The sequence below is a fragment of the Sarcophilus harrisii genome, chromosome 4 (genome assembly GCF_902635505.1).
Source record: "Sarcophilus harrisii chromosome 4, mSarHar1.11, whole genome shotgun sequence".
In the NCBI taxonomy this organism is placed as follows: domain Eukaryota; kingdom Metazoa; phylum Chordata; class Mammalia; order Dasyuromorphia; family Dasyuridae; genus Sarcophilus; species Sarcophilus harrisii.
The window spans coordinates 356,361,026-356,374,692 of record NC_045429.1 but is presented as its reverse complement, the minus strand read 5'-3'; the positions used below and the strand labels follow the sequence as shown (position 1 = coordinate 356,374,692).

General features: G+C 48.6%; 2 protein-coding genes and 1 long non-coding RNA gene across 20 annotated transcripts in view; 1 reads left to right on the top strand and 2 right to left on the bottom strand.

The window, feature by feature from the left end:
• Positions 1 to 10: 10 nt before the first annotated feature.
• On the bottom strand, positions 11 to 3,101 carry HAX1 (HCLS1 associated protein X-1). Of its 2 annotated transcripts, none has more exons than XM_003768029.4 (7): positions 2,877 to 3,101; positions 2,134 to 2,390; positions 1,805 to 1,992; positions 1,296 to 1,347; positions 1,004 to 1,110; positions 808 to 898; positions 11 to 314 (listed from the first exon to the last, which is right to left on the bottom strand). In XM_003768029.4, the coding sequence occupies exons 1-7, from the start codon at positions 2,927 to 2,929 to the stop codon at positions 229 to 231; spliced, it is 834 nt and encodes a 277-aa protein (XP_003768077.1). In that variant the 5' UTR covers positions 2,930 to 3,101; the 3' UTR covers positions 11 to 228. The 2 variants fall into 2 exon arrangements, with proteins under 2 accessions (XP_003768077.1, XP_023357989.1); XM_023502221.2 differs by having other exon boundaries at positions 2,857 to 2,928.
• Positions 3,102 to 3,245: 144 nt separating this feature from the next.
• Positions 3,246 to 5,012, top strand: LOC116423338. The gene is made up of 2 exons (XR_004233907.1): positions 3,246 to 3,366; positions 3,529 to 5,012. It is a non-coding gene; the product is annotated as an uncharacterized LOC116423338 (long non-coding RNA).
• UBAP2L (ubiquitin associated protein 2 like) overlaps positions 4,569 to 13,667 on the bottom strand; it is a 46,952-nt gene continuing 37,853 nt past the window's right edge. For 3 of the 17 annotated variants that reach the window (XM_031966638.1, XM_031966644.1, XM_031966639.1), the window contains 6 exons: positions 12,810 to 13,027; positions 12,226 to 12,331; positions 7,647 to 7,714; positions 6,693 to 6,890; positions 6,219 to 6,269; positions 4,720 to 5,348 (listed from right to left, as the gene is read on the bottom strand). In XM_031966638.1, coding sequence (XP_031822498.1) covers positions 5,253 to 5,348; positions 6,219 to 6,269; positions 6,693 to 6,890; positions 7,647 to 7,714; positions 12,226 to 12,331; positions 12,810 to 13,027 — 737 coding nt within the window. In that variant the 3' untranslated portion in view covers positions 4,720 to 5,252. Of the gene's footprint in view, positions 4,687 to 4,719; positions 5,349 to 6,218; positions 6,270 to 6,692; positions 6,891 to 7,646; positions 7,715 to 10,335; positions 10,729 to 12,225; positions 12,332 to 12,809; positions 13,028 to 13,667 lie in introns of those variants that run through there. The other 14 variants (XM_031966643.1, XM_031966650.1, XM_031966640.1 and 11 more) reach the window with 8 other exon arrangements.

Sequence of the window (13,667 nt, the reverse complement as noted above, 5' to 3'; positions counted from 1 at the left end):
TGAGACTGAGGCAATAGCATAAATAAAGATTTTATTTGGGAGGCAGCAAGGGCAGGGGAGAAAAGTGTAGGGTACCTTTTTCTTTATCTATCAGCCCCCCCCACCCCCCCAGAATACCCTCACTGTGGCAGGAAGAGCAGCTGAGCCAACTAGTGATGTCAGGAACCAGATGGCAATGATTGGGGCAAGGACGGGAGGGATGGAGTCCTCCATGGTATCAACTTGGGACTACCAAGATCGGAACCATCGTCCTAGGAACGAATCCAGGAAGGAAGAGTTGTCCCCCAAATTTGGAGGCCGTGGGGTGCCTGAATCTAGAGGAGAATGATACATTCAGATAGGAAGGCATAAACCAGAAGTGCTCAGATGGGAGAATCCTGTATTCCAGGAACACTGGCCTGTTTGCTGTTCCCTATAAAGTACTTTTTACCTCCCAGCTCCAGGTCCTTGCAAAGGCTGATCCCCTGGCCTGCCCGAGTTCATCACTTTGATGAATAAGTGTAGGTGCTTTTATTCACTTATCTGTATAGATGTGGTTTCCTTTAGAATGTAACCCCCCTTAAAGCCCTCGACAAAGCCCAACACAGTATAAGTGCTTAATAAAGGCTTGCTGAATGTATTTAATTTAAGAGGGAAAGGGAAACCAGGATAAAGCCCGACAGAGTAGAATAAAATTGGGGAGAGAGAACAAAAGAACAAAAATTAAGAGGGGGAGTCAGAGATCAATCAATTCGGCTTCTTCAAGGGGTTCTCACTGCTGCAAAAACTTGGGGATGGTCTCACCATTGCTTCTCCTTCCCCACTCACCATCTCTAGAACTGCTATCTGCTTCTCGCCGGGTTACTGTGGTTTCTTTGCGGCCCTCACTGTCTACGACAGTGCGTCGCTCCTCTACTGTCTGTGGGAACAGCCACCCCACTCATTCATAATCAGAACATGGCATCTTCCATAGACCCCAGCCCTTTATGGTTTCCCCACCCCCAATTCATCCCATCTGGCTCACCCCATCTGGTCCAGTTATTTTGGTCACGGACACACTTCTGAAGTAAGATTTAGGCTGGGGCTGTAGGACTTGACCCAGGCCCTCCTGGGAGACCTGGGAATCAAGATCTGGTAGGGGAGAGAGATGAGTTGTTGAAAAAAGTAAATACACAAGGCAGGGAGGGGGAGAAGAATTAGATACTCGCGAGGCAAGTTGGAAATGTTCAGCATTTCCAGAAGCAAATTTGAGTGTGAGGGTGAAGGTAAAAACTCACAGCAGGTAATCAGGGACCCCTTATGGCTCTCAGACTTACCCTTGTCCTCTCTCGGTCTAGTATCAGGGGTCACCGGCCACATGTCATCAAACTGCAAAAGGAGCCACAGCTGATGAAAGGAGCGCCTTCTGAAGAGAAGTAACCCATCCCCTCCCCAGCTCCATCATCTGCCTGGTCCCACCTTCCTGAACTACCCTGTCTACTTAGGTGCTCACTATGATACGGTGACAAGGACACTGGACTGGAAGTTGGGTTTGAATTCTGGCCCTGCTGCTGACTATTTAACGGACCTTGGAGAAAGCACAAGGCCCATAAAGGGCAGTCTAGGTGATCTCCGAGGTCCTTCATTGACCATGCCCCACTATGGTCCCCACTCTGCCAAGCACTGCTCCCCACAATCCTCTCCTGCCCCGTGGCATGGCACCCTGGCCTAATGTGCCAATGTTTGAAGTTGTTTGCCCAAACCTCCAGTCCTCCAAAGTGTGTGTGCTCTGGTCCCGAGTCCCTTTGGCAGGGGTTACTGGGTCTGCAAGGGCAATGGGACTCACCCCTCGCAGAGGCCTCTTGGAGTCCCAGTCTGGGACTCCTTTGGGAGACGAATGCCCCTGATCACTGTCCGATCCCCGATTGAAAATCCTAGCCTGGTGACTATCAGGATACTTGAGCATGGAATCCCGGATGGTCTCTCCCTCCCTCCGCCTCTCAGTGGGGGGCTCTGGCTCTGGGCCTGGGAGCTCTGCAAAAGGGAAATGGAGACTCAGGGCTGGCAGGGGAGAAGCCTCCCCTCAGCCTCTCCTTTTGGCCCCCTTACTCTCTCTCCCCCGGGGAGGCCCCTTAACCAAGTGCAAGGAGGAGGAGGGGGCGGGGCCACACCCACCAGGGGGACGGGAGGGCAGGGTCCAGGCCCCTAGGTCTCCGAAAATACGGTTGAAATCCCGAATCAGTTCGTCAAAGCCAAAGTTATCGTGGAATCGCATCTCATCTTCCGAGCCAAAGCCAAAGCCAAAAGTGAAGTCCTCGGAGGAGCTGGGGCCTCCAAACCTGGGGCCCCAGGGGGCCCCCCCTCTTCCTTCCTCGTCTTCATCTTCGTCATCCTCTTCTCGAGTCATCCCTCCAAAGAAGGGATCCCTAGGTCTGGGAGGCAGAAGGAGAACCACAAAGATGCCGACAGGAAAGGCACCAGCAGCTCTGGGAGTCAAGGGACTAGGGGGAAAGGCTGGGGATGGGGCCGCTGGGAGGCTGCCCCGCCCCGCCCCCAAGCTGGCCACTCTGCTACAGCTTCCGGGAAGGTAGCGTCCGCCTCGGGCGGGCAAGCCCTCCCCTCCCCCTCCCCCACCCCACCCCCGCCGCTTAGGGTGACCTGGTGACCCTGAAGAGCCGGGGAGCAGGGGAACGTGGACGTGCATGCAAGTGTGTGTGCGTGTGCTTGTATAAACACTGAAGTGAATGCTGCTGACACCGAAACCGTCACTGCCACCTCCCCATTTCCCCATCTATTGGGATACTTGGGCCTGGAGTAAGATATAGTTGTTGGTGGAGGGAGATATTAGGGACCGAGGCCCAAATCGGAGGGCCCACTATTACCCACCCCCCGCTTTACCCGTCTGGGTCTCATGTCACCTCTGAGGCCCCGGGAATCCGAAAAAGCCCCGGAAAATGTCGAAAAGGCTCATTCCTCAAGCAGAACTCCAGTTTTCTACGTCCTGGAAACCCCAAGCCCCTGCGGGCGCCAGACGGCGGAGCCCCGCCACACTGCCGGAAAGTGACCGTAGGTCAAGGAAGGCTGACTCAGCCACACTGCCGGAAAGCGTGAGGGCAGCCCGACCGCGCTATGGAAAAGCGCAGCCACCCTACTGTAGATCGACATACACTCTAAAAGGTAGTTCCGACACCGATGGAAAAGTGGTCATACTGTCGTAAAACGAACGTGAGAGTGGGCTTATGGGAAAGTGGGAGAGGCGGACCGGCAGGAGGCGGAGCCCGGAGACGATTGGCTGGAGGCTGACGGAAGCCGGATGAGGCCGAGCCGAGGCGGAGGAAGACTGGCTTTTACTCCCGTGAGATCCGTGGTTTGATGCGGGGTGGTGGTGGCGGCTTCTCGATTATGAAGGTATTGGGAGACATGCTTATAGAAGCAGAATCCCTGCCTCCTCTTCTCTGTCGGGTCCTTTAAGGGTCAGTCCCCTGGGGAGGGACCGGCTCAGCTCTAACTAGCCGGCACTACTCTTCCCCCTTCTATCCACGCCCCCTTTATCTGTACCGAAAACCCTAGGCACCAAAGCCTTCCGAGGTGGAGCCCCGAAGCCCTGTGGCCCTGGAGGGGAGGAGGGCCGAAAGCAGTCCGTGCGGCGGGAAAGCTCGGAGCTCTGGGGTTGGCGCTGCGGAGCTCGGGCGGAAGGAAGCGGGCTGGGGCTCAGTTTGACCAGAAACAGTGCCGGGTCTCGGGCACAAAGCTATCCCGTTGGCACCTCCCCACGGCCACCCACGCCCCGCCTAGCTGCCCCAAGCGCTGCACGGGAAGCTTGGCACGCCAGGCCCTCGGGGAGAGCGGAACCAGAACAAGGGAAGGGGCAGCCTCCTCCGTGGAAGAGTACGGGGTATACTATGCAAACGAGACAAAAAGCCTCAGGACCACGGGGCCTCGCATTGGCCGAGATCCAGGTGACCACCCCTCAGATGCCTGTCAGCTCGGACGTTCTAAAGTTCTGATTCTTGCCAGACTGGTACGTCTAAAAGCAAGATGGACAGGATGTCTCTTCGAGACACTTTCGATGTTTACAAAGGCAGATGCGGAGACATGACACGGACTTCTTCCGTCCTTGCCCCAATTATTAAACTTTGTAGGAATAGGAGGATGGCTCCTCTTTGGCCCCTAGAGTAGGGTAGATCCTGGAAGGGGAGCAGTGATGAGATGGAAAGGGAAGTTGGAGATGGGTGGTGGCCAGGCGAGGGGTCAGATGAGTTTATTGCTATCTCCCCCTCCCCGTTTCCACCCCTTTACCTAAACAAGACCCCCAGTGGGAAATGTGGGAGAACAGGAAGAACTGGTATGGTTCTTTGATCACACCACACCAAACACAAACTGGTTCTGCCAGTGTCGTGTACCCTACTCCTGGATAATTCCCAAGCAGTTTGTTTGGAGCAGCCCATGTTTCATTGCTTTTCTGTCTGAAAACATTGTTTCCAATCCAGTTTCTCCCCACTGCCCTTCTCACTCCCTAGTTTAACACTAAAGGTGAGGTGCTTCTGAGAACTGAGCTGAATGACTCTCAGGGTCAGGAAGAAGGGGACACCGGCACATCATAGTTAGGAGTTGTTAAAGGGCGAAGAGTTCATTTTATTCCACTGCCTTCGGAGCCTGCTAGTGGAGGCCCAGTTGGTACAGTAATACTTATTCACCCAGCTGGTCATCAGGGAGACTGAGGACATCCTAGACGAAGCAAGAATGGGCAGAGGCTGAAGGTAGAGGTTTTCTTTTTATATATACAAGACACATTAATCCATTAAATTTGAGGACACAGTACAAAAAAAAACCACTTCAACTAATTCATCTGACAATTCTGTTCATATTCATGACTTTTTTGTTTTGTTTTCCTAATAATAAAAAGGGAGACTTAGGACTGTTGGGCTGATGATATCTATTTGGAGTCAGTCCTCTCCCCCAGCTACTTCCCACCACCAGGGTGAGTAGGAAGAGGAAGAGGAAGGCCAGAGCCCACAGCAAAGAGTTTCATAATCTTGAATGCAGGGGTAGTGTGGGGAGAGAAGAAAAAAGAGAAAGGAAAAAATACAAATCCTATATTACATACAAGAGGATAGGTAGGAGAGGAAAGAAATGGGCCTTCAGAAGTGAAGCTGAGGCCTGGGGCAGGCTGCTGGGGGGCAGCAGGACCCTCCGCTCCACGTGCTTTTGTGTTGTAGCTGTTTCCTTAGGTGCCAGGCTGAGAGGCCCTCTCGGCAGGTAGGGGGGCCAAGGAGGTGAAGAGAGCCAGAGCCTCAGTTGGCCCCCCAGCTGTAGCTGTTGTAGGCAGACTTGCTGCTCTGGGGCTTCTGCGGGATGGAGCTGGTCTGGCTACGTTGCCCGCTGCCCGTCTGCAGGGGAAGGGATATTGGGGGGGAGGGGAGGAGGGAAGGGGAGGACAGGGAGGAGAAAGGAGGCCAGTTAGCAGGGACCTTTGGGTGGGAAGGCCTGGGAACTGTCATGTTCCTCCATTTCTCCTCCTGCCAAAAGACCATTCAAAGGCTACACTTTCCCTTAAACCCTTAATCCAAAGAAGTTGTCTGCATAATCGGTGGAACCTTTGGAAGTTCTAGTCCCTCTCCAGTCAGCAAAAGCATAATTCTGATTTCAAGACAAGAAACGGCAGAGGGCAGGATACCTTCAAAGCTCATCTAAGAGACTAAATTAGTTTCTGATCATTCATCTTGCCCCTCTAACCTCACCAGAAAGGTCAATCATCTGGAAAGAGCTTCTCAGATGAGCAGTCAAAAAAGTTAGTTTAACAGATTTTGATGCCTGTGACTAATAGCTGCCTTAAAAACAAAGGAGCACTGCTTTCTGCTGTGGAGACGGGGAGAGTAACTAACAGAAGGCTCCACTACTACACCTCTTCCGCCCACATGCCTCCCCCTCCAGGGGGTCATTGGACCCTTATATATTTAGCAGGATAGAGCAGGGAGACATGGCTAAGGCCTCCAAGATTCAGATGCTTTCCCAAGAACCCTATCCACTCTAGTAGACAAGTGCCTTCTACAGTTGGGAAGAGAGAAAAGGAGAGGAGGAGAAGGGAAGGGGAGGCCGGAGAGCCCAGCAGGGTGTGTGAGTGTGTCTATGTGTGTCTGTGTATCCCGATTTGTGGCCGCGCAATCTTTCTTCTCCTTGATTTCCCCGGGGCTGTGGCAAGTGGGGTTTGGGACTGGCAGGGGGTAGGTATAATTATATCATTCAGAGAGTTTCATTACCTGCTCCTCCTGCTGGCGCTGGCAACAGAGAATCATCTGCAAATATGGTAGCTGAGGCAGAACCAGGATATATGGAAAATAAAGGGACAAACTTTGACAATAGAAATCCATGGTTAGAAGGGAAAGCTATAGTGGCAGGACTGGGGAGGGGTGGGGCACGGTCTAGGGCATGGTCTAGGGCTACTGGGAAAATATGGGGGACAAAGTGTGCCACATTGGGGAGGGGACTCAAACCCCCTCCAGATAACCTATCGGGCTGAGCAAAGAGCTCCCCAACCTGGCCCCCTCTCTGTCAACTCCCTTGCCGGCCGCTTGTGTCGTGTACGCTTGTGTCTGTGTGTGTTGTGTGCCCATGGCCGGCGCTGGGGATAGATGGGGAAAGGGAGGGGAAGAGGGAAGGGGGAGGCAGCTTTTAGGAGTGGTAGGGAAAAGGATCAGTGGGGGAAGAAAGACAAGAGGGGAATAGTGTGTTACCTGGCCATCCTGCTGCAGGTGATGGTGGAGGATCTGGGAGTGTGGCTGCTGATGGGGGGTCAGGATGTGCATAAATGGGGCTGGCGGATAGGCAGCGGCTGTGGCCGGATTGATGGGCCCTCCACTCCCCAGGGCTGAAGGCAAGTTGAAGGAGGCAGCAGGAGTCCCAGAATGAAAACCTTGTTTCTCAAAGGACTGCTGTTCAGGGATGGGGGAAAGCACAATGGCATCAGCAGGGCCATTCCTGACTACTTCCAATTCTCAATACTACAAACTTCATCCTTCCTTCTTGATAATTCCTTGAACTAGATTGAAAACTCCAAGAGCAAGATTTCCACTGTCTTTTATTCTTGCATGTATACAATGTAACTACAAATTAAAAAGTGCCAGTGACACTAAATGAATTTAGGATTGTTATACCTAAAGGTAGGTATGATTCACAACTGATTTTTAGTTCTTAGAAGAAATAGTAGAATAGTTTGAAAATTCTTGGGTACTAGAGGCCTTGAAAATGGATATCTCCCTGAAATCCTTCATAAATTATAATAAACTCTTGATCAGCTGCCATCATAATGGAACAGTAAGAAACCAAATCTGTGAATAATCTCAAAAAGCCTTACTAAAATCCTACTTCTCTCCTACCATTCACTTTCTCTACTCGTCCATCTTGGGAATGACGGGGACCAAAAACCAAGGTGCCTTGTGAGGGCCAAAACAATCCATTACTGAGCTGGCTACTCATTTTTATATGTCATTTCCTCTCTTCATTCTGAAGCAGGGAGAGATAGAAATGATAAACCTATAAAGATAGGGAGATATCTTTTTTAAGATCAAAAGCCCTTATCTTAGAATCTGGGTCTCTTGATACCTAGACCAAGGCCTACTCTGTTGTCAAAACACAACATCTTCACCAGCAGTCTTTCTCTACCTCTGCTGAGTGAGCTAAGGACCTACCTGAGTTTTGGAGTACACAGAACCCGAAATATCTGGCACGCCTGTATTACTGGAGGTGACTGATACACCTGAGAAAGGAAGAAATAGATAGCAGGATTAACATAGCTAACTGTCCTTTTTCCCTGGTCCTTGAGTCAGTGGAGGTGAAAGTTGATTGGTAGGGGGAGGTCAAAGTGAAGGTATCTGAGGCTTTTCCAACTAAATTATTGCATGGGAAGCTTCAGTCCAGTGCTAAACAGTAAAAGCCATGATAAAAAGGCTTCTTAAGAATTAGCTTGGTTTGTTCCTGGGTGTAGGGTAAAAGGCTGATAATCCAGCTTCCAGTGAAGCCTACATCCAAATCAGAGTTAACACAATTTCCAGGACCATCTGTCCCAAATCCCAATAGGAATCCAAAAGCTTTTAAAAGTTAATTTAAAATCATTTTGCCCTTCCACCTTCCCACACCAATTATTTCTACTTCAATAGGCACCAAAACAATATCCAAACACCAAAGGAAATGCTGGGTCCTAGAACCATATTGTCAAGGTAAATGCCAAAACAGTAGAGGCCAACTTGGATCTATAGCCAGTCTCCCTTACCTGACCTCCATGCTCACTCAGAAGTCGTCACAATCTCAATTTACACCAATTTTCCCAGAGGCCTTAAAAGTCTCCTAGAGATATAAATGAGGCTGGCACCCAGATCACTATGTAGGCAATGGCCATAGAAGTCACTATCCACATGGAATAGAGAATCCAAATGCTATTTATAGTTCTGTCATCTCAGTTGCCAGTTTTAAGTCAGATATCCTGTCTTACATCTTCCGACAGGAAGTCCCTCCTACTGCCACAGTGCCAAGGGAATCAGAGAGGGATACAAACCATTTTCTACAGTAATCAAACCACAGTTGAAGATCCCTCCACCTGTTATCCTTATACATAGTTCACATTCTATCTCTTGACATTGGAGGTACTCATTCCAGACCTATAATAGAAGTCCTCCTTTACATTCAAACCCATCTTGTCAGCTTCCAGTAATCTCAAAATGGAGGCTGTATATATCAACTGAAACCTTTCGAGTAGAGAAGGGGAAATCCTAGGCAGAAAATCCTCCCCCGTACAAGACCAAGCTCCCAACTGACAACAAATATTTCCTGATTTTCAGGGTAGCCTCCATTCTCTATCTCAAGGCACCACAGATATGTTAAGGGGGGAAAAGGACAAAGAGTACTGTCAGTAGTTAGTTTCTTTTAATCCCTAGGTGTTTCTCTTGGCTAAATTTGTAATGGAAGCAAAATTTCTAAGGTCTCAGTCACAAGGACTTAAAACTTGGAGAAAAAAAAAAAAAAGTATCCATATATATGAGGGCAGCATTGGTACTAGATTAGATAAGAGTAATTTTAGAAAACAAACCCGAATTCAACACAGGTTTGCCTTTACTAGAGATAGCTGGCTGATAATGCTAGGGGGAGCCCTTGGGAAATCAGGGGTCATTGACATAACAGAACGAAGGGCTAGGCTTTCCATTTGTGGGTGGGGAGAAATGTGGGTCCTCTATAACATTTTGTCTTATTATTGGGGCCAGAATTCCCATGATAAATATCCTTGTGGGGAGAAGAGGCAGAGACAGAGAAAGAAGAAAATCCTCAGTCTCACAGCTATGAAGTAAGGAAATAAACAACTAGAAGGCTCTTCAGTCCAATTCAGGGATTAGGCAAGATCCTTTTCAAGATTGCAGATGCCCTTCTCCCCAAAGGAACATTTATAATCATATCATTATAGCGTGAGAGGCTATCAGAAGAAACAGTTAAGAATACATCTTCCAGGAAGTATGGTTAAACCTCAAGCACCTATGATTGGGGAAAATTGACCAAATCTCCATAGTATATCATTTAAGGGTTCCAACAATCAGAAAAAGATCAAAGGAGAGGTAAATGGCTAGGTAACTTGATAGCCAAGAAGAGAAAATTGGGCAAGAGACTATTTAATGAATTTGACATCCTTTCTCCCAAAGAAAGGTCTAGCTCCACATACAAAATGACTCCATCAAAAAGAAGGCTGATATGTGCAAACTGAATTGGGAAGGGAGGCAAGGAAAAGACACTGACAAAACCTTACCCATAGGCCCTTGGTTTTATCCAAAATCCATGAGGACCACTAAAGAACCATGTGTCCTTGAAAGAAAAAAAGTAGAGTGCCCTACCTCTAAGTAGAGAGGATTCATAAAGGGACCAAAACAAAAGTTAAGTGGATACTAATGACCAAGTCATATCTGAGTCAACCCCTTGGTCTTCAAGAGGCAGGAATAGCAGTTAAGTCAATGAAAACATTTCCCCCAAACTCTGGATCCCCAATGCCAGTTCTTCTACCTTTCTTAACATGGGTACCTCAATGCTACCCAAAATGCCTTGCCTTAGAGTAGAGACAGAGAGGGATTAATGGAAAAGTAAACAGAGATTAAGCTTGGGAAATCAGGAGTTCCCTATAAATTTAACTTTCCTCAATAACCAATAGGCTGGGAACTGAGACTGATACCCTCCTTCCTGAGAAGGCCACCATGTACCAAAAAGTTAACCAGTGGCTTCTCTGGCTGTGCTGGGGTTTAATTGACAAGATCATCCTTCCACCCTTCCATCCCCCATATCCACAGCACAATATTAGCTCCTGTTGTCCAGAGAGACATGCACGGAAAGAACGCCAGAGTTAGCTAAAGAAATACCACAGTTTATTGAAGACTACAAATATTTGTTACAAGTTGAAACTACATGCCTTCCAGAAATCAAAAGCGACAGCGGGTGTGTGCATTGCGGCTTCGGAGGCGCTGCACCGCTTGTACTCGAAACGGTTAAGACGGGGTCAGACACACTGGGGAAGGGGAGGGGAGAGGGGCAGGTTCAAAAGCCCAGAAGGTATCCACCAACTCATTCCCCCAAGCCACGAAGGCCTTGGCCTCAGCTCAGCAGGCTCTCCTCAGTGGTCTGGTTTCTGAAACAAGACTTCAGTGCAAATTCACACACACACACAAAACACAGCCCCCAGCCATGGGCCAAATTAGCTCTCAGCCGTCCAGAAATGCTTGTAAGGGGGTGGATATTTTCTTCCTAAAAGGAATCAGATACATAAAAATAAATGAATTTAAGAGGTTGATGAGGGAAGGGGAATGACCAGAATCCCCTATGGGGTTGGGGAAATGGGGCTTCTGGAATAAATCACACCAGGTCTCCACACTCTTGGGTTAGGTAAAGGGGGAGGAGGGAAGGGATAACAATGCTGCCCCCACTCATCCTTGTTTTTTGTAATCAGACATGACCATAAAACCCCACGTATCTTGTTCTCTATTTCTGACCCTGGCCCAGACAGTATCTACAGCTAAAGCTCTGATGATAGGGACAAGGGTTTATAAACCTCCTCACCAAATCACACCTCTGAGGTGTGTGGAGTGGAGAATCTCTGTTCAGTACAAGGGGACAAATGGGCTTAGAACCTGGTTCAGGAGGGGCACGACGGGGCTTCCCCAGAAACAATCAGCCCTAATCCACAATATAATCCAAGTCACACATTACAGCTTCACGCCTCCACCCCACTAGTAGCTCCTGAAGTACCCATGTGTCCCGTCCCTGTTCTTAAAAAAATCTGGGATAGTTTACCCACCTGGTGCCCAAAGAGAAGGGGAGAGCACAAAAGCTGCTGCCTCCAGATTATTCTGGAGCTGAGACTGAGCTGAAGGCTCTAAAGGACTCATAAGGAGGCAAACCCCACTCCCACCAATGCAACATTCTCCTTCCCATACACAACTGAACCTGCAAGGCTGCTGAAAAGAAAGAATAAGACTGAATCTCTCTTGACTCAGAATTTCTGAGGGAGTTAGAAAATCAGTCAGGTGCCAGGCAGAATGTCTTTTACCCCAATATCTATTTCAGGGACCATCACCACCTCCCTAATCTACCTTTTTTCTGAGTTGTTAAAGAGCTGTCTCCCCAGCACAGAGATGCATAACCAGGCTTGTGCAAAGAAAACGGCCATACAATTGAAAGAATCATTGAAGATACAATTCTCCTGTCTCACTTACCCTTGTTCTCACTGTATTACTTACTACCTCACCCTCCACCCCTAAACTTTCCTCAGTATTCTCTTATCTAGGAATGGAAACCACAGGAAAAACCTAAGCATATAAAGAGACTAGTGCTAGCCCAGTTAGTCTCCTTAGGACATAATAAATCCTATGTACAATGAACTTTTAGCCCCTTCAACTTTACTGATGTCACACAAATTGCCACTTATCTCCACTGACATCATCTCAAACAAGTCTCAGCTACTTTTGCCCAGCAGCCCTGTCCTACCCCAACACCCCACACTACTGCCAGGCATGCTATCTGACAGTCAACACATGCCCTGAGCACTGCCCGGCTGCAGACAAGTGGGCATTAGAACACAATGCTAAGTTTTCTTGCTGGTGCTGAACAGAGACTGAAGGCAGCTAAAAGCTGCCAATGTCTACCATTTCTCCCTCATAGGTTTCTTCACCCCCAACCATTACCCCTCCAAGACTACTCCCACAACCAATTCCCCCTAAACAGCTAGACATCTAACTGGCTTACCAGTGTTGTATCCATGAGATCCATACCCACTTGGCTGTTGGAAAGGGGTGGCCGATGCGTTCACACTGACATTCACACCATGCTGCTTGGAAGAGGTAGGAGCGACCTGGAAGGGAAAGGGAGGGGGGCCTCAATGACCTTATGAAGATATCCTTGCACTCTGATTCTGTCCCATGGGACTAACTCAGAGCTGTATATTGGTCAGCTCAATGGGGGAACTGAACTCAGTTAAGCAATGTGGGATGCTCACTTTTACTACCTGAATGAAAGTCTTAAAAACCTACTAATGCTATCAGTGATGAATGGTCAAGTAAAGGTAAAAGGGGAGAGGGAATATCAGGCTAGCAAAATGTCTACAGAAAATAATGTCTACATGAGAATACATTTCTGATATATTCTACTTAGAGATAAACAATCATTCTCTTTTCCACTGCTTGGGATTCCCTCCCCCCATCCCCCAAGCTGTGGGGTCAGGAATGCCTTCCTACCTGCTAAGAATCTAGCCAATGTACTGGAAAGTCAGGGTGAGTGATTATGGATCTGGAAACCTGTCCTCTAAAGAATGACCAAGGCAAGGTACTCACAGGGAATACAGCAGGCCCATACTGGAAGGTGCTGGGGAGGCCCGGGACCCCTGTGTAGTATGGCAGGCTGGTGTAACTGTAGCCAGGAGGCAGCGCCGGGTTCAGGAATGTCTGCTGTGTGGTGTGGTGAGTCTGCGTCTGATTCTGCTGGGGCTGTGCCAGAGTCGTGGCTGGGGCTGGGGATGAGGCATCTCCACGGCCGAACTTTGAGAGGTCACCTGTGCCAAAAGATACTTAATGTCCACGGGGCCCTTTCATCTCTTGGGCAGTGGAATCACATGTTTCCAGGATTGCCTTTTCAAAGCTGTAAAATCTCAGTAATAGATGAAATAACTTTTGTGCAGTGTCACATTTTTGTTAGTGGGTGAGCTGGGAGGAAAAAACAGGTTTTCTGACTTTTTTTCAACTACACATGCTGGGCCTGCTGAAGACCCTGTAAAGTTTTCACTGTGGATCTCTGGGTACCAGTGACTTAGACAGGTATCATTCTCTCCATCTGGAATTTTTATCTGCTATACTTTCTTCTTTTCCCAGAGATTAAATTCTGTCTCCAACACTCCCAAATATCCTGAGCAGACAGCAGGCATTTGTCAAAACCACAATCACATTCAGAAAAATTTCCTGAACTCTTACTATGTGGAAGACACTGCAGAGGAGTTGATGGTAACTTTGCAATAGCTAGCACAGTGGGCAAGAGTAAGGGACCTCCCAAGGTACCTTCCCCAAAATTCTGCACAGCTCTCTTCTGCTACACTGCCACTCTGAAAATGTGGTTATTTTAGCACTTGTTCTCTAGGTATGTGCCTACAATGAGTTATCGATCACCTGTGTCTCAGAGAAGCTAGTTTCCCTTTCTTC